General features: G+C 37.6%; 1 protein-coding gene and 1 long non-coding RNA gene across 2 annotated transcripts in view; one reads left to right on the forward strand and one right to left on the reverse strand.

Moving 5' to 3' along the window:
* The first annotated feature begins 1534 nt into the window (after positions 1 to 1534).
* The window catches only part of LOC139978997 (uncharacterized), a 21903-nt gene continuing 2576 nt past the window's right edge, over positions 1535 to 20861 (forward strand). Inside the window, exons 1-9 of the mRNA XM_071989640.1 lie at positions 1535 to 1751; positions 5033 to 5221; positions 11344 to 11515; positions 12091 to 12233; positions 13099 to 13431; positions 16072 to 16194; positions 17863 to 18195; positions 20335 to 20637; positions 20792 to 20861. The exon at positions 20792 to 20861 is cut by the window's right edge and continues 59 nt beyond it. Coding sequence (XP_071845741.1) covers positions 1700 to 1751; positions 5033 to 5221; positions 11344 to 11515; positions 12091 to 12233; positions 13099 to 13431; positions 16072 to 16194; positions 17863 to 18195; positions 20335 to 20637; positions 20792 to 20861 — 1718 coding nt within the window. The 5' untranslated portion in view covers positions 1535 to 1699. The remainder of the gene's footprint in view (positions 1752 to 5032; positions 5222 to 11343; positions 11516 to 12090; positions 12234 to 13098; positions 13432 to 16071; positions 16195 to 17862; positions 18196 to 20334; positions 20638 to 20791) is intronic.
* Positions 5672 to 9398, reverse strand: LOC139979008 (uncharacterized). The gene is made up of 3 exons (XR_011797070.1): positions 9006 to 9398; positions 8045 to 8218; positions 5672 to 7642 (listed from the first exon to the last, which is right to left on the reverse strand). It is a non-coding gene; the product is annotated as an uncharacterized lncRNA (long non-coding RNA).

Below are 20861 nucleotides of genomic sequence, written 5' to 3' on the forward strand. Positions count from 1 at the left end.
GACAAACTAGCTGGAGTACAACGTGTATGCAGTGCTGTACTGTGCATGTGGACATACCGCATGTTCGTTTATGTTGCTGCAATGTACATGATGATGTATACCCTTGGCTAATCCCCTGTTTCTGGAAAAATCGGAAATTATTTTTCACTACCAGAGAATTCCCGCAACCCAAAATGCTTGTATACAATGATATGGGCTAATATCCAAGCAAATCACTAAGAAATTTAGTCTATTTTTAGCTTGAAAATCTCTGTAATGGACTTGTTGTTAACTACGTACTTGCGGTTGATTGTTATGATTTATTTGTTTTCAAACAAATTCAATCACACGCGCAAAGGAATTTTGGAATTTTGGTTCTTTTGAGAAGAAGCTGCGGTTTTTATTTAAAGAAAGAACAAAGACATTCATTCAAAACATTGTTATGTTTTTCATAGGCCTAGTTGTGAGTGTATGTAGTTGGGGTTTGGGAAGCAATTTGAAAGGTTTTGCGTCCCTGGCTAAAAGATTGCGTCCCACATGCAGAATCCTGCGTTCGTAACAATGCTGTAGGCCTACACTACAGTTGATTGTTACAACAACAAAAAGCTAAACATCACTAGTTTGGTATTTATATGCAATGATACTTACCTGTCTTCATGTTGATGAGATGCAAAACACAACTGAACCATGAATTTGCCGGTAGAATTACGCTTCTTTACTTCGTGAATTTAGGAGAGGGAGGTGATGGATGTAACCAGAGGATGGTCATTTGGGAGTGAAGTTCTAAAATGTTGGCAGTTAAAAGTTCAGCTATAGGTAAATGGAAAGGTGCAATAGTAGCAGTGAGACAGGCAAGAGAGGAGTGCAGTGCATTCCAGAACTACCAGGAAGCCTGAAATATGTCCACAATTAAAGGGTCAATCAAGCTGCTTTCCTGTTTTCTAAACCATAAAATTGAATTGAATTGTGTAATCACACATCTGTAAGTGTCAGTTTTTGTTAAAATTGTAGTCATAGAGCAGTGAGATTCATTGGTTATCTCGGAAAGGGTTTGGGGCAGAAAATTTCAGTGAATGTTATTTTACTGTATTTTACTGTTTATATATATATATATATATATATATATATATATATCTATATATATATATATATATATATATATATATATATATATATATATAAATATATATATATATATATATATATATGGATATATATATAGATATAGATATATATATAGATATATATATATATAAATAAATAAATATATATATATATATATATATATATATATATATAACGTATACAACGTATTCAACGTATGTTTGTGCATCAGTGAGCTTGACGAATGGGAATGGCAAAGCTAACCATGAACTGAAAAACTGTTAAGAAACTAACAAATAATGGCAAATAATGCAATAATAAGTATTGACGTAAATACGATGCTATAGATAACTCCTCCCTCGAAGGTGGTATCATATAAACCCAAACCCAAAACCGTATGTTCGTGCATCAGTAAGCTTGACGAATGGGAATGGCGAAGCTAACCATGAACGGAAAAAACTGTTAAGAAACTAACAAATAATGGCAAATAATGCAATAATAAGTATTGACTTAAATACGATGCAATAGATAACTCCTCCCTCGAAGTTGGTATCATATAAACCCAAACCCAAAACCTTTCAAACTACATTTGTCGAAGCGCGAAGCTCAGCCCAACATGGCTACATTACACCTTGTTCTGGCTGTCTGCTTCATCGGTGGAATTTCAGGTAGGAAATATTTATTCGTTTTTCCTTACAAATATGATTTTTTCTTCTTATATTATCGAATAACAAAATTAGCCTGAAAAGGTAAGACACAAACTGAGTTCGTTTACTTTAATAAATCCCCTCCCCACCCCCCCCCCCCCTCCTTCAACCAGCATTATCGTTAAATTGTACTTGGTGATTATAGGCCTTTATTGATAGGTCTTTGGCCTATTTCAACTTTTGTTTAAATGTAACTTTAACGTAAACGGTATTGTGAGTATTAAGAATATTCTCATTCGACAGGACTGCATTGCATGGGTTAAGGCTATACTTTTGTCACTCCATCCAAGAATAATCGAAAACTAGATTATCTGGAATAACCATTTCATAAGAATGAATAATTCAACAATATATTTGAATAAGCTATTTCTTCACTCCGGAATGAAGTACATAAAAAAAATCTGTTCAGAGGTAATGGAGGGTCTCCAATTTCGTTTACTTATAGTTTTGCGATCAATTTCTGTCAAGGTTCCCCAAGTTCACAACGTTGTTTTGTATTCTTTCTGCAATTCCTCCGACTTCGAAGAAGTCCAGCTGATAGCCAGCACTCCATATATGTAGGCTACTGTGTCATTCATTATAAATGCTATTCATAATACACAAAGTTCATCAAAAGTGATTTATAAATTTCTCTTAATTTGGTCTGTTTCTCTTCCTCCGTGTGCACGAGCTTTCGATAAGTGGTAACTTGTTCTTTTATCTCAATGATGATAACTGGAACATCATTTTTAGAATCCCTTTTCGTACTCTCTTCTGATGAGACCAAAGCTCATTTTTTTAGTTTTCAATTTAAATTTCTACATCGACTTCTTGCTATCAATTGGCTTGTGTATTTAATGAACAAATAAATAGCAGTGTCTGCACGTTTCTGTAAACTGGATACAGAAACCATTGGGCACCTATTTTGGGACTGCCGTATTACCTCCATTTTTCGATTAGATATCGTGCAACTATTCTTTGGGAGACAATTCATTTTGACCAAAACAGTTTTTTGTCCTTCGGTCATAATTTAGTGTTAGATTCACCCTATGAACTCGTTCAGTTTGCGTTTTAAATAGTATGTAAATAATTGCAATTTGTCGACTTCCCTTGGCCTCTTGCACAGATTTCCTTTTCCTTTTCCCCATTTGTATATTGTTTCCTCTTCTTTGTTATGAATAAATCGTTTAACCACCGAAGAAAAAAACAATAATTTCATGACCAACAAATTGCATGTATACCTTAAATGAAATATACAATAAAGAGAATATACCCAACTAAGAAAAACGTTGCTTGAAAATATAATCGCTACATATATATTTTTTTTCTAGCCAACGTATTGTGTGATATGTTACTCTTGATCAGTTCCGCGATCGAGTTTCTTAGAGCCAAGTTGCAAGTCTCAGTCGAATCTCGAGTTGCATCGAGACGACTCAAGCTTTTTAAATTTAGTTCTAGTCGAGTCAGAGCCGAAACTCTTTGTAAGTCATCATGATGCTGCATCGAGTCCCTTAATTGTGTATGTCGAGGCACCTTCGAGTCCGCAAATTAACTCGTCGGTGTCTCTTCAAAGCCCGATAATTATGTATGTCGAGTCACCTTAAGTCTCTGCAAATGCACTGACTTTTTGGTAGCCCACCTGTGAATGCACTGTTCGCTGCTGCACTGTGATGGTGACCTTTATGGTAGGCCATACGGGAAATAATTGCTGATTTAATGTCCATACACTGAATTAAAATTATTACCGGTATTAATTTCATGTAATACCGGCATTAATTCTCAGCCAATCACCATGCAGCTTCATACACCGGCATTAATTAGAATTAACACTGGCATTAAATAGAATTAATACCGGCATGAAATAGAATAAATACCGGCTTTAAATATACCATATTTGTTTAGTTGGCACTGCAACTTTAGCTGCGCTACCGTGTAATATGCAATGTTATTAACAAGTTTCCAGCTATTTTGCCAGGCGTGAAACTTCCCCCGTTAGTTCATCCAGAGACACTGATGCGACATTGTACTCGTCTTCATTCAGGAGTCCGCCAAGCTTGCATAGCGTAATGCTCTTCGAAGATTAACAAACCGCTTCAAAGCATTGCGAACTGGTAAAACATCGGATTGTGTGGGATTGGGAGTCAACTTTTGTCAATAACCTACAAGTTATGTTCGCTTCTCGACGAAAAGCACGCAGATATTGTACTGTGTCTGTCATGCGTGTCATTACGTTGCACTTTGCTTTCTACACAGGGGATAGGAAGCTTCCAAAATGTGGGGGCGGGGGGCACAACATCAGAGGGGCACTTTAACCCGGCTCCTACCCCTGTTTCTACAGCAGAAATAACTGCACTGCTTTTACGCTACAGTAAGAGGGACTAACACTAGCTTAGAGCATGATAACAGCTTCAAAATTCGCTAATGTGATTGGTCTATTAATGCCGGTATTAATTCTATTTAATGCCGGTATTAATTCTATTTAATGCCGGTATTAATTCTATTTAATACCGGCATATGAAGCTACATGGTGATTGGCTGAGAATTAATGCCGGTATTAAATAGAATTACTACCGGTAATCAGTTTAGTTCATATATACGGACATTAAATCAGCAATTATTTCCCGTACGGCCTACCACAAACGATAGCTATATGCTAAATGGGTCATAGAAATCACGCAGTGCTCTATAAATGACCTCTTTTCCAAGTGACAACCACTGGATTACGTTCCAGCGATACTGCTGTCAGAATTCATGTGCTTAGCAGAAAAAGTTAATTCAACATCAAATATAATTGTGGATATTGTATGTTAAAACATCTTTTTTTATTTCTTTTTATTTCACGTTTGGACAGATGCATAACAATACAGTTAGTTAGAATTATATCAGGGAGTCTCCTACCTTGTTAAGTCTTTTTAAGACTTTATAGGAGACTTCCTTTCCCATTGTACACAACTGGCGATAAAACAAATAAATAAATAAAAGCAATTAATACACGGGTAAGGATGCTTCCGATAAGCAGGTGTGACCGTTAACCACTCGGTTGTTATGCTATTATATTATGCTAGCTCGTATGATAAAGGTAAACATTTTATTTTAAGACTCGAGTCCTTTGTACCGATTTTAGAAAAGTCACGTCGAGTCACCATAGATAGAGATTCTAGTCACAATAAGTTGATACAAATGTGCTCTTTTTTTAAGTTCTGTTTCCGCACGACCTGAGAAAAAAATGTAAAACGAATCCAACTATATTTCTTCTTTCCAAGGTCAACAAGTTTTCTTCGATACAAACGCGGCCATTTTGACCTCAACCGACTTTGGTACTGAAACTACACTGGTTTCTGATCCCGCCGTTGGCGATCGCAAGATTTGTTATGACGGAACAAATATCTTTTACACCAATAGCAACGAAGTGCTGATGCAGAACGGCGATGTCGTCCTGACATTATCGAACGGTATGTAAAAGTACTATTACTAACATTTCTAGCTGTGAGAGGGGTTTCCAAAACATGGAGCATGCGTTCAGTGTTATCTCTGTTTACTCTTGGAAAGATGTCAAAGATACTTGCAATTATAGGAATATTGTATAAACATCAATCAAAGCAACAAGTCAGATTAAAACACTTAGAATAGTCTTAAATAGAAACTTAAGAACGAAGGACAAAAATTTGATGAAGAAGACAACAGATTTAAAGTTAAATGTGGCACCATAGACTGGGCTAATTTAAACAGATTTTGGTTGGTTTATTCCTTTTTCATTTTTTTTATTTTTATAGACAACCATTTATTTTTACCGAGATAAAGCAATCGAGTTTTCGTCCTCACTAAAGTTCTCAACAAACTCACTTGCTTGAAACCAGCACCAGTGTACAGTTGATGCCTCCACATAGTAACAGGTTGCAACACACTGTAAAAACACTTGGGTCATTTTTTGACCCAAATTTGACCCAGCAACTTAGTGGAATCTCCACCAGCCCAGGTTTGGGTCAATTTGACCAAGGATCTGTGTCATTTGACATCTGACCTAAAACTGGGTTATTTTGACCCATACGCTACTTTGACCCATATGCTACTTTGACCCAGCTTTTGACCCAGTGGTTAGTGCAATCTCCACCAGCCCAGCAGATTGGGTCAAAAAAATTGACCACGTAAATGGGTCAAAGCTGAATTTACATTTGCAGGAAGTCTATGAAAGAAATGACATAAGACTTTGATTCCTAATGATAAATTAATTTATTCAAATCACAAAGTGGTGTTACAATAAAGCATGCAATTTCTTCTATTTCACATATAATTATCGATATTCATTTTGTTTTATTCCAACTAGAACATCATAGTAACAGTAAAAATCAGAGTAATGTGATACCCATAAAACTAAACAAATAATGAACACAAGAACATAGGCTAAGGCTAATGTACCAATTGAGAATCATTGGAAACTAAGCAATGTTCCTTAAAATCCTGACATACTTAACTAAAACAACTGATCATTTATTCATGTGCACAAACTTTAGTTCACTGAGGAATATGTTCTGTACTACTTGAAAGACTTTAATTGTTGATCTCACAGCTAGGTTTGCTGCAGTGTTTGTAATATTAAGTTAATCAAGACTGGAGCATGCACTCACTCTCTACTTGTATCCTTAGTCACTGTAGTAATTTGATTATTAGCTAGCATTTCTAATTGTTTTTAAAGAATATAAATAAACAACATTTCATAGTAATCAATTGTATAAAATGTTAGGTATACAGAGAAGACATGTAGTACATCAATGGTGGCTGTAAGAAATCAAATATTTTGGAAAGCTCAATGTTTGGTGGGGGCTTTGTCATGGTCAAAAGTCAAAGACAATATCAAACATATTTTGCAGTGGGTTGGTGGGGCAAGACAAACCCTATGGCCAGCTGCCAATTAATAAATTCTTGCAAGCATATCCCAAAAGTGATAATTTCCTCAGTAGTTCTTGTACCAAAACAGCATCAGATTTGAATGAGGAAAAGCTGTTTATATACAGTACCAGACTTATAATCACTGAAAAGTCATCAATAAATGGAAACACTGTGAATAAATATTTTTGCACCACCAATATGTTACAATATGTATTAAATTTTCAGTTGCTCAGGCAAAAAATGTACATCAGTCATGCTTTTGGCTAGTTGTGCATGTATGATGTATGGTGGAACACTAGTTTCGCACCACTGTTTGTGAGGCAGTTATGCTTCTTTAGTCCCTCTAAACTTAACAATAACAAATACCAATGAAACTTAAACCTTGTTCAAGGTAATATAACATGCAAACATAAATAGCAAACAACTTTGTCACATTATGTAAATTAAAAACCTCATGTAATCATCCCATCATGTTAATGACCATGAACTAAGTGTTAACCTAATGTTGCACTGCCCAAGGTTTACAGGAGATATGTTCATATCCCTTATATGTGTTTTGAGAAAATTATACGATAAAAGGTTACAATGTACAAAAAAACCAAATAAATCACATTAAACACTACTTTTGACAAAGTTGTTTACATACCTTTTTTCTCTTACTGACTACTTAATAAAGCATGTAGGCTTCTTACTGAAGGGGATGTCGAAACTTTTCCTTTCCATTCACTAACCTTAATGAGGAATTTGTGTATAAATTCCCAGGTTGTCTGACACTGGCAGGGGTAGGCTATGTCAAACAAGTACAATGATTTGAAAGAAATATCAAAAGCTGCAATCAAATCTGTTGCTGGCAGAGCAACCCCTTTGATGATCACAAATGACTGAGTCGGATACCTTCTATCACCAAATGCAAGGACGAATGGCTGCTTTCGAGTTCTATCTTGCTTAAGCTCATCTTCCATGAATTGAGGAAGATTGGTCCCAACCTTTGGAAGAAAGAAAATAAATTGCTGCTTTCAATGCACACTTAATTCTGTTGTCACTAATTTAAATCATTAGCAAATCTTTTCACTTGAATCATTACCATAGCAGATTTAAGATTCTGTTGACCTCAAATGATCTTGGACCTCCATGAAAAAATAGAGGGATCATCTACTCACAAAGGGCTACCTACATACTAAGTTTAAGGTTCAAGCAACTTAACTTCGCACCTGACTGTTATAAGTGAAAAATCATCATGACATTTTATGTGATTTAATTACATACCAGTAGGAATGACTGAGGGTGTAGGAATATCAGTTACTTAGCCTACACAGTTAAAAGAAATTGACCCATATCCCTTACTGAGTATATTGTATGTAGACTGTTCAAGATAATGGTATTAGTACCTTTTGGATCTGTTTTTATGTTGAACTTTACAGGTGTAGGCTTCTTTACTTCTTTCGGTGTTGCTTCTTGTTTCTTAAAGGCATGGGATCGTTTTCGGGCAATCTTTCCTCAAAATAGTCTGTAGCATAGCCTGTAGCAGGATGTTTCCCATGGGCTTTTGGGTACCATGCTACCTATAGTCCACAGATAAAAATAGGACATATATAGTTAACTTCAATTGTTCAATTACACCAACTATAGTCTTGGCAAAGACTTTGTTGGAGTATATCATATTTTACTGCAGTGGCATAACCAGTATGGGAAAAGCCCCCAATTGGTCACCCCCATCCCCCCCCCCCCCCAAATTGACATACAAGTAAATTAGTAAGTAAATTAAGATAGAAATGAATGATGAACAATTTTACATCTTGTCCACCCCTTAAATACAAGAATTTTATCCCTCCCCTTACACCCCTTCCCCATATCTTGTCCCCCTCCCCTTGCACAGACTCCTTGCTACCCTTCAGCTCTCCCCCACCCCCACTAAAAAGTCTGATTATACTACTGTTTTACTACATTTAATAGCACACTGTTAACTCTCTGTTCAGCAAGATAGCTATTAACAAGTAACATTATACTAGTCTTAGCCTCTAACGTTATATTTAGTTAAACCATGGAGCTATAAACAGATTATAGCTCCATGGTTAAACTTACGTAGTGAGGTTAGGCCTATGCTTTATCAAAGACCAAACGTTAGGTCTAACATTACAGCTATCTATGTATCACTATCAGTATCACTATCACTGTATCAGGGTAATTATGGGCTTGTCTGAACCACGGCGCTCGCAGCACTAATAACATGTTACTAAGGCCTAGCCTATCATTATATCTACAATGGTATACTATAATATAGTATTTAACTAATTAACGTTGCGAGCGCCTGTGGCCTGAACTAGTCAGCATACTTTGGCGTATATTTACCTTTGAATATTGGTATTTACATTGGCAAACCCCAGTCATCAAGGATGGAACTAACAAACGTGTCCATTTTCAGAGCCCATCAAAGTTTTTGATTCAACTAAGACTGCCTTCTTGGTCCTGAATTTATGGTTTGTAGATTTGTGTGACGGTGTTCAGCTGTTGTCTACGAAAGGCGTCATGCAAAAACGCTGATAGTGGTCACATGACATAACTTATCCAATGAGAAAAGTCTTTGAGAATGACCCAGTGCAAAAAGTCAACTTTCATCGAGCTATTTCACAATTTCAAACAATCTTGCGTAATAACTCAACCAATACGACCCATTTCTGGGTACAGTATGGCTGACTCAGCAGATGGGTCACACAAAATGACCCAGGTGTTTTTACAGTGCAGTTTACTTCCATTGAAAGTCATGGCAACGTGCATTATATGACCTCAATTGTACTGGCCTAGCATGTCAACAAAAGGCACCACGTCACAGACATTTTCAGGAGCGGAATCGGGGACGTTAAAGAATAATGAGCAAATGAAAAATAAGAAACCCTGATATATTTTCATTGCACAGTGTGATCTGCTTCTCAGTATTTGACACATGCTGTGATTTGGTGACGCCGACATTCTCAGCTTGGTTTTGTTGCCTGAATGTCGTTCAGCTTGTGACGTCGGTGACTTTATTACATTTATTGCACAACAACAACAACAACAACAACAACAAAATGTCGACATGGTACAATATTTCTTCCCCATTGTAATACATGTATGTATATATGGGTGGGTTAATACCAGAAACATTTGCACAGGACAAAGACAACATAACTTTCAAATAATATATACCTTTAAAAGGGTTGTAGAGTGAATCCTGACGTTAGCGAAATGGAAGAATCGGTTTATACAATTTCCCGAAGAACAACGTTGATTTTCTCCAGTTTTTTTTTTAACCCTCCTTGTTGTCTGTATTTAGATATTACTAGGTCAATTTGTGAGACATTGAGAGCTCCATCGACGTCGACTTTATGATGGATGACGAATGTTTTCGTTTCGTTTATTTCAGTCATTAAATTCCCATTGTTAGTACATAGGTATAAAACATTGCGGTAGCGGGACCAGAAATAAAAGAATTTTACAAGTCTGGTACCTTACAAAGTACAACAAAAACTGTTAAAAGTTAACTAGAGAAAAACGAAAACACATAGGAAAGCACATAGGGGTTTATCAGAACTTGGGAAAGGCAAACAATGCTAAAAATCAGACAGAACTATATAGGGAAATGTTTCGTTATTCGCTGGGTAGATATTATTTATTTTTATAAGATATAAATAATAATATACGATTTAAGATGACATTGATTGACTATTTCTAATGTGGTCACTTTAAGAATTCCAAAGGGCAACACCAGAACATCTAACCTGACAACAATACGTGTAATACGTCTCGGACATAGATGAACGAGTGATGTACGCATGAAATCTAGTGTTATTGAAAAAAGTGTGAAAGACATCTGTGGGTAACCCATTCTGAAACTTAGAGAGAAAAATTCCTTATTGATATTTATAGAGCTCATTGAGTGTAAGCGAAAAGTTTACATTTTTGAAAAGGGCCGCAAAATATGAAGTATATAAAACATTGCAAATAATTCTGTCATTTTCTGCATCTTGTATAAGCTATCAAGTGTTGACATGTGGGCATTGCCACCAAACAAGGATGCTGTAGCCTAAATGAGGCAATACAAGTGCATAATGAATTGTCAGTAAAAGTGAGTTTACGTAAAAATAGTTTCATTCTATTATTTGTAATACTTGCAACCATTTTGCTGATGATAGAAACTTGTTTTTTTTTCAGTTTATAAGTTTTGAATCAATATCCAATCCTCAAAATGTAGCATAATCGGATGCGTTAATACGCACTCCATCAAGTATTACTGAGACGTTTGTGTAATCATAAAATATGTTTTATTAAGCGACAATTTATTGGATTTTAGCCAGTCAGACGTTTTGAGGAATTCATTACTAATAGTTTGAAGCGCATTGTCTGTCTAAATGTTTATGTTGGATGTTTTGAGACGGTGTGTTCATCCATGGAGGTATCTATATATGGTTCATCTAAGCACATTTCAAGGCACTGCAATCTCTCTACCTTCCTCTCTCCTCTTCTCTCTCTCCACCCCCCCCCCCCCCCCCCCCATCTCTCTCTTTCTCTCTCTCAATCGTCCTAATTCAGTTTGACTCCTTACATGATCAACCGAGTGTACTGGTTAAGAACATTTTCATTTCATATTTGAAAGATATATCATCGAAACAAAACAGACTGACAACTGTCTTTTTTTCTTCTTCGTGTGTAGGTATAGTAATCGACTCACTTACTTGTTGCTGCAATCTCGTCTCAGTTTCTTACCGTGAAGTGAATGGAAATGCGAATATCATTTCGGTGTTCACGGACAGGGACTTCATTAATATCCGAACTGTAACAACCATATCAAGCAAGGTGTTATTAAAATGCCTCTTGGAACAAAAGTAAGCATAGGTAGAAGATAGGATACATTATCAAAACTGCTCATTTTGGTGAAGTGGGCCGTCAACTGGGGGATAATCTAAAACTGCAGAATTTGTCCTGGACTTGGTGCACGTAATTGGACCATGGAGCTATAAACTGGGATTGGTCATACGCGTATTAGCGGTCTCCCAATGTATTATCTCATCCCTCCCATTGGGATGATATTATTCCAGTCGGTTGGAGCGTATCATACCTATCTCGATTGCCATGACAACGGTTTTCATGGTGACAGTTAATGTTCCTGATTAGGGTGTCCCGGTGCGTCACCAGTGGCGTCGCCAAGGGTGGCCGGGGGGGGGGGGGTTACGTACCCTACCCCCAAAAATCGTTCCGCACAGGTGCTCCCCAGATGCGATTTGTAGTGTTCATACAAATACTCAAAACAAAAACTTTATCTACATGTGATAAATTAAATTATATAACGATTTGATTCAATCGTATGATCGACTCTGAAGTGTCCTATTTCAGACACATCTGTTAAATTGAATATTTCTTCTCATGTTTCTTCTCTTTACTTTACTGTGTGTTTTTTCAGTATCATCATCGTGGTCAGTAACACGCAAGTTTGGACTATTGGTTTGGCAGATTTGTCAACTATAACTCCAGCATTCGCCTTCATGGGCACTTTGGTAGGGAGTACAACTTCCATTGATTGTTGCACAAACAATGACCCAGACGGTGTGTATTTTATGTACATCGTTCAATCCACTATCGTTGCATAGCATTTATATATCTTAATTACTTCTTGTTTCATCAGAGTAAGAAAAGGATTTTTGTTATGTCATTCACAGTTTTTGTTTTGTTCCGGGTCAATTAGATTTTTGTTTGTTTGAAGAACTGACAGATTTGGAGATTCTGGCCCACAAACTGCATAACGTTGCATTTAGTAACTATCACAGTGTCCATCATGGAATATACATTGATTCGCCACAATATCCCCTGCAGGGGTAAATTCTCATGTTTATGACAGCTAATTCACTCGATGAGATTTAAGAGTCGATAATAGGCTATGCTTTGGAAGGAAACATGATTTATTCAATGTTAATGTTATAAGATATGAACAGAAAATGATGCTACTTTGATATTTAAAAAGGAACATGTGTAACGTTGAGGTTTTTGGCATGACTGTATCAAAGCCTCGCAAAGAAATGGTCGAGACAAATCAGCCCAGCTTATGGGTAAAACGATACCAAACAATTCTACGGCAAGCCGGAATGCTCGGTTTTGATTCCCTAGATTATTGACCAAATATGTAGGATTTTCAATGATAACAAACTCCTGAATAACCGGTATTGCTCTAAAACAAATGGAAACAGCAAACACGATAAACTTGGATTACATAGCGATAAACATGGAAACTCAATCGGTAGATATTCCACGCTTATCGGTCGATAATCCAGAAAAACACAGGAAAATATTCTATTATTGGGCATTTGCCTTGCCATTCCATTGTTAGAGCGACATACATTAACTGTGATACTTTATTTTCATCACGGTTTCGAATCACACTCTCCAATTTTTGTTTCTATAATCATTTTCGCAGGGTTCGACTTGTTTGTTTTACGTGGAAACCAGGTTTACTTATATGCTTCTTGGGACGGAACATCTAATTCGGTTACTGTGGCGGTCGGTAGTTTGGAGAGAGTTTCTCTGGGCATTTCTACGGGAACTGATAGTGGTGCACATGTTTACGTTCTTCAGACAATACTAAATGACCCGAGTTCATGGTTTATCTCAAGCTATCCGAAAACCAGTCTTTCAGTCGGTGATCCACTTGGCAATGGGAATACTTTACTCAGTGGCACCACTAGCAATCCTTTCACTTTGATCAATGGACTTGTAGTTTGTGACACAGCATGCCAGAACACAGACTGTAGTAAGTATACACTGCATGAATAATTACACGTTAAGCCGTAGCAAAGAGACACAAACTAAACCACCATCCTTAAAATCTATCGTGTGATCAGGATGACGATACTGTTAAGAACGACTTCCCTCAGCTAAGAAAATCGTATTCGTAAAGATTGAAGACTTTATCAAGTTTACAACATCAACGAGTCGCACGTGCCTCATTTCCTTATGATTGTCTCTATTTAAAACAATAGGCATTTTCTGATGGGGGTGGGGTTTGGGGTGGGGTTGGGCGAGGGGGTGGAGGGGGGAGGGGAGTAAAAACAGAAGTCAAAGCAAAATGAGAAACGAGAGGTAACGTTAGTAATTGTAGAGCTGATATTAAACTTACGCCCCGTGAGAATTTTGTCAAGTTCTCCAATCTACAGCCGTTCCTTGTAACCATCACTCGCAGTAGTTCATTTCCGCTAGGGGTATTGGTCAGAGGGGGCGAGAATGGTCTGTAGGGGCGCTTTCGACACTTTCTAAGCGGAGCGCCACCACAGGTTGGCGCGGAGCGTTCAAAAAATTTTTGAGATAAGATACTCCCTAGATCGCAGGAAATGACCCTTTCCGGGCCTTGCTAATTTGCAGATAAACAAAGAATAAATAGGTGTCATCGCCATTTTGTCTGAAAATTACACCAACAAAATGTGACAAATGTCAATAGGTAGATGAGAGCGCAATAAAAAAGTCAATAATCGCGAATAAGTAAAAGTAGTAAAAAGCTGAAAAGGGCGCCAGCAGTCCATTTGAGTCCGTAAGGGAGGGGGGGGGGCGGGGCATTCGCCCCTGACTGTATGGACGCTCCGCCACTGGTGAGGGGTGGAGTAGCAGCTGTAAGATGGGATATTCACGTGGCGCACAGTCTGAACCTATATAATTAGGCTATCATATTTTGAAAGATAAACCATCGCTAGTTGAAAATCCTGTTATCAAAATATCAAAGCTTTCATTGTCATTTTTTTTTATATTTAACAGATCAAAAGCAAACAATGAATAGGATCATATTCGATGATAAAATGAAGTCACCATGCCAAGTTTGTTTTCTTCAAAAGTTTTACTTTCCCATTAATTAAGATGTTATGGCTGTTGATTGCTCTTGATATATATTTATGCAACATGATACCTTTGCCCGTCGTTGGCAACGCTCTCTCTCTCCATGTAGAATTTCATCAAAGTTCAAGTTTTTGGTATAAATATAATCTTTTCTTCGGAGATAATTGATGTGAACATTGCAAAGTAAAACAACAAACATTTCCCGCGCTCAATTGCCTATATGATGACAACACCAACTCTGCTCTTTGCGGCCCTGCAGATGCTATCCTAAAATATAATTTACATAATACTAACTGTTCAATTATCTCTAATCAGAGAAACAATTGAGCTGATTGGTTTGACCTACTTTACTTGCTTACGTAATCAGAACAAAGTTTCCAGCGATTTTGTTAACAACCAAAACTTGACTATATTAGTCACCTGATTTAAAATCTTAAAGTTTTGTACGTAACACAGTTAATATGGATCGTTCTAACAAATCGGTTACATGTGTTATTATGAGTGTAATCTCGGTGTGAATCGGGTGGTATAGTCGTCTAAATGGATTTGCTTCACCGAGATATGTCACATGGACAAAATAGACGAACATTGATTTTGCTGATTTTGCTGCTAGTTGGATAGCCTTTCCCCAAATAGCTGCATGCCACTCTGATCTTTTTAAGTTTACTTATGTCTACCACATGTATTCTCCGTTTGACTAGAAAATGGAATATACATTTTTAGAGGAAATAAGATCTGATCTTTTAAAGCGTTCTTTTCCCTTTTTTTTTTATTTCTCCTTCTAATTTATCACATTTAAAGAATGTTCAAAATAAGCTCTCAGTGTGTGTGTGTTTATAGAGATACATCTTAAATTCATGAAATATGTGATATATGTCCAACGGGTGGGTGTTCGGTACAGGTGTGCCGGCATATCGTTTCTGGTGTATGACATCGGCAATCTACATAATGATTTTCACTTCAGTTCAGGCTAGAAGCAATTCCTGCAGGTTTTGCCCCAATTAATTTTTCACTCAACGTTCTGGCTGCAGTAAATTAATTCTAATTTCAACTAAAAGCTACAAAGTATTGTTCAACAAAGTATAAGCGTGCATGTTTCTAGCATGAATATTGGGTGTATTTATAGTAATTAATGTTTCTTGCAGCCAACACGAAGAACTTCAAGCAAAATGCAGAAAGTAGCCTCCTAAATTTAAAGAGAGAGAGAGAAACATTGAAACAATCGTCCAAAATGCTTATTTAGTCAGCAGAAGGAAAAAGAAGTGTAATAAATCAAACCAAAAGAAAAAAAAAATGAAACTCTTTTCGATCCTACTGTCCCACTGATTAGGTTCTTAATCATGAGTAAAAACAAAGTTAGTGAAAAAGAAAGTTAGTGACGTTCCTAATTTTTCAAATCCTTAATCCAGTTTTATAAATGACATATATCGAATGATCGAAGCCATCTCCCCTCCCTCTCCATACCCCCGCCCCCCCCAAAAAAAAGTGGATGGGGGAGAGAAACCGTTAAGTTAAGACTTTTCGCACACATAAGATGTATTTTCTATACCTTCTTTTCCTTATACAGCCCAGTGTACTACCTGTACCGCCGACTGCGGAGTTTGCGTGCGGGGTACAGATGATACGTGTCAGTGTGAGAACTCATTGGCAGATGAATGCATTTATAGTTCAAATTCCGGGACTTGTGCAGGTAAGGCTCCAGGTTTTATTTTCATTATAGGGAGTGAATTGTTTAGGTTGTTATTTCGGTTATTTATATAATTCATGCAAGGAAACTGTTTTTCGTATTCATGCTGTTCATTCGTATTTGTATGTACTACCATGAGTGTGAACGGTGAGGTCACACTATAGCTCCCTTACATGTGCGTGTACGCATCGAATCGAATTCGTAATCGTACCCGGGCATTTTAGACATCTATATATATATATATATATATATATATATATATATATATATATATATATATATATAGTATAAGTACTATTGTAATATTAAGTACTCTTGCTAATTAGACCCGTCTACTCCTCCTCGACGTATACTCTCATGACAATGACGATGACAATGACGATGACAATGACGATGACAATGACAATGACGATTCTGCTAGTTATGTTCATACTACCGAACAAGTACTGCGGGTTTGTATATACAATTGAAGTAGATATCCCAATCGACTTCAGTTGTATGTTATACTAATAGTTTTGCAGAAATGTTTGTTGTTAATTGTAACAAACCAAAACTGTTAGCGTGTAGACAACCTTGGCATACGTGTATTACTGCCTTCCCACTATGTAAATGCTTTTCCAATTATATCCCTAACCATCCTCTCCCCTCCACTCATTTGATTGAAATCACTTGATTGTATATGAGGTGATTAATATCACTTGATTGATATCATTTGATTGATATCACTTGATTGATATCATTTGATTGAAATCATTTAATTAAATCAATTGATTGAAATCACTTGATTTATATCAGTTTGATTGTATATCATTTGATTGATATCACTTGTTTGATATCATTTGATTAAAACCACTTGATTAAAATAACTTGATTGATATCAGTTTGATTAATATCAATTGCTTGATATCAGTTGATTAAAATCATTTGATTCCAAATCAGTTGAATGATGTCAGTTTGATTAATATCATTTGATTGATACCATTTGATTAATATCATTTGATTGCATAATTTGATTGATATCAGTTGATTATATCGTTGATTGAATCACTTGATTGATATTATTTGATTGGTATCATTTGTTTGAAATCACTTGATTGTATATCATTTGATTAATTTTGTGATTATTAGTGATGAACAGCAGTCTTGCCCTAATAACGAATTTAGAGAATTAAGAGGCATGCGTGTAATCCTTATACAAATTTGGGTTTTGGGGGTCATTAAAGAATAGTGTAAGAGGTCAACTCTTTCTTAAGTAGGCAATAATGACTTAGTTTCCAGATCCTGAAGCTGGTTCTTCATATTCCAAAACAAAAGTGTTCGTAATATAGCCAAACTACCAGTCTTTTCCTCCGTCCGCAGAGCCGCACTTCACCTCGGCTCCTTTCAAGAACCTTAATTGTCTAATTTACCTCACGTAAACATACGGGGATTATTTGGTGACGTCCAAACTATATGATTTTCACAGTTGCCATGATCAACGTTTTGTCAGCTAAACACTCACGACAGCACTGCATGGCTACGATTTAAGAGCTTATTATCCTGTTTTGACGTCAGTAAAAGTCTGAAGTCTAAACTTATGACTTGTCTAGATTTGTGGGCAAACAGAAGAGATGAATATGTTACTGACACGAATAATGTCATCTGCCTTTTTTTTTGTAATTTCGTTCATAGAATGTGTCGCTCCAATAGACGCGTGCGTTTTCGTGAGGATGCCGCTCGCCTTGCGTCGAAGTGGTCCACCAATTGACGTAGTAGGAGTATCTACGGTCTCTGCTGATTTAACGTTCGAACGATACGTAAACACGGGACGTTACAATGCACCCAACTTGCCTCAGAATGTTGCTTTCCCGACCCCTGGAGGTTTTTCAGGGACGGTTGGCGGATTTTCAGCCCCATTACAGTCGAGCGGAAGAGGTAGACGCTTTGGTGTATACTCTTTTCGTTTTGACCCTAACGGAGAAGGTAACACCGTCACGATTCCTGCAATCGCAACAGAGAACAGTGGTAAGTTTTGAGTCTCTTCATAATATAAATCCGGGTAACACCACTGCGGAACGCGACTGACCCGAATCAACCGAGCCATCGTAACGTGGACACTTTTAGAAAGTCTATTGGTCTGCGTTTGCCAACAACTGTCCTATTTGTATATAAGCACATAGGCCTATGGCTAATATTATAATATGTGCATGCGTTAAACTGTTGGAGGACTCGGTTCCTGACCAGGAGAAATGTGGTCTATACGCACGTCACGAGAAGTGGCGACGACAGGAGGGTCTCGTTTTGGGGACAACTATGTCACCACAACCGCCCCCTCCCCACCCTTATCCGTTATTTCCCCGGAACTACTAATTGACCCCGGGTTAGAGCCCCATCCCATTAACAACCCCTCTCGTCAGGCTTAATCACGAGAGTGAGTTGCACACATTCAATAATCCGAAAGGTGATTGCATCAGGCTCGTGATACCCATATCAAGTTTCACAAAATGGTACTTCCACGATATGATTTCTCCCTCCCCTCCCCCTCCGTCTTCTCTCCAATCCCCTTTTTTTCTGGTTCTAGCCAAAGCATGTAGAATGCTGAAACGCGTACGTATAAAGCTTGAACAGATAGAAAACAGTTTAAAATGAACCGTTTTAAGAAGATACATATGGTGTTTACGTTCAGTGGAAAAAGTGTTCAGAGTGTTGTCGATATTTTCCAGAAATGTCAGCTAAGCTAACTAGCATATTCGAAATAGGGTTACAATTGAGCCAATTAACGCACACCCTGCTGGAGCTTAACGAATTAGCAGTTAATGAGAAAGATTTGTTCAGACTTCAGTGAAACAAAAGCAGCATCTTGTTTGTCAAATTATACAATTGCACACTACAGTGTCATTGGCTGGAAGCACAGGTGGTGGTGCAAAGTTCCGGAAGCTGATCAAAAACTCTATGGAGTGTATCACAGAGCACTGGTCAGGGTCTAGTGGGCAAATTCCCCGGAAGCTGTAGTGTTTTTAGATATTGTTTGCTCTCTCGCAGCGAGTTTAACGTACAGACATACACACGAGAAAGGTGAATTCAAATTCTCTACAATGCTTTTAAAAAGATTTTCTTGTGGCTGGAGGTTATTGCTTACAACAACATGTCTGTAGGGACAGGCGACAACTACATCTTCATAGCATTTTGTATGGTAAAGATATTAGTTTTGTTTTAAATATTTTTTGGGTGATATTTTGTTCATGCCATTGGCAACAGAAGAATGAAGCATGTCTTCAAGGCACAGCTGAAAAGGTCTTTGTTCTTCTTTATCATTTTGTCATATTCCACAGAAGAAAGGAATATTTGACAAAAGATGCATTTTTATACATTTTAGGTTAATGGAAATTTGAAAGCTAAGCAATACTTTAAATGCATCAGGTTTTAAGGTTTAATCAACAAGAAGATTATAATGGCCGTAGGAAAGGTTATCTCAGATCCTTAGTGGGTGTCCATGGAGCCTCCGAAGCTGGGTTGTTTTGTGGTATTTCTTGTTCTCTCGTAGCGAGCTTAAAAGCACAAAACTACATGTAAGAGAAAGGAATTCAATTACTCTAAAATGTAATTCAAAGCCCTGGTGAGGGTTTTATGGGGGGGGGGGGGCGAAGACCCTTGAGTCCCGTAGCCGGCCAATTTAAAGCACAAACACACCTGTGAGTAAGAAGGATTTACTGTTCCTGCATTGACGTCATTCCAATTGGGGATCCAGTGGATATCAGCTGAAGTGTTTGTATATATTCTTTTAATCTCTTGACGCGATCTTAAAGTGCAGAGATACATTACTGACAGGAATTCAGTTTCAGTGGGATTATCCCACAGCCCCGTGGGGGAAGTTCGGGTTAGAGCCATCGGAATACGTTGTCTATGCGTTAACCTATTATGTTTCCAAACCTGGGAAACGTAGACGTAAAGGACAAACAGAGAGAAACATTTTGTTCTCCTTTTCTTCAATTTTCTTGTTCTATCATTCTTACTTTCATGTGTGTAAGACCACGCTGATATCGGGGTCCGACTTTGCATCGACTTGGACCGACCTTTGATTTTTTTTCATTGACACCTCCCACAACCTCCATATAGGTAACGCCACCGATGGTTCGTAACAGGGTGTTTCTTTCTATGTCACAGGTTTCACCAATACACGTTACTGCTATACGGCTAATTCCAATGAAGCAGTAACACTCACAGCAAAGATGACTCCACCTCTGATAACATTTATGAGCAGCCTACAGTGGTCTTTTACTTTTGTGGATCAGGGCACTGGTAGTGCTTCGAATCCTGTGGTTCCACCGTGTATATTTTCCGGTAATAATAGGCTCAGTTGTGAACTCCAAAATGTACAGAAGGACACCAGCGAAGGTGTCTACGAAGTGTTCCGACCCCGTAGAAAGCTGAGAAATTGGCATCCGTTGTTTTACCTGTTTGTACGAAGTAAGTTCCTCCTTCGTAACCTTCATATCCTTCATATCCTTCTACTGCTCTGTCTCTCTCTCTACTTTTCCCTCACCACCTATGTTTCCCCTTCTCTCACAACTTCTTCATCATCATTGTTATAATCATTTTCCCCTTTCTGTGTATCAAACAGGCTGCGAGGCTGACATGTATGGACCAGACTGTGATGAAGCCTGCGGTGATTGTGTGAATGGATGGTGTGA

Source organism: Apostichopus japonicus, chromosome 2 (assembly GCF_037975245.1).
Source record: "Apostichopus japonicus isolate 1M-3 chromosome 2, ASM3797524v1, whole genome shotgun sequence".
Taxonomy (NCBI): Eukaryota; Metazoa; Echinodermata; class Holothuroidea; order Aspidochirotida; family Stichopodidae; genus Apostichopus; species Apostichopus japonicus.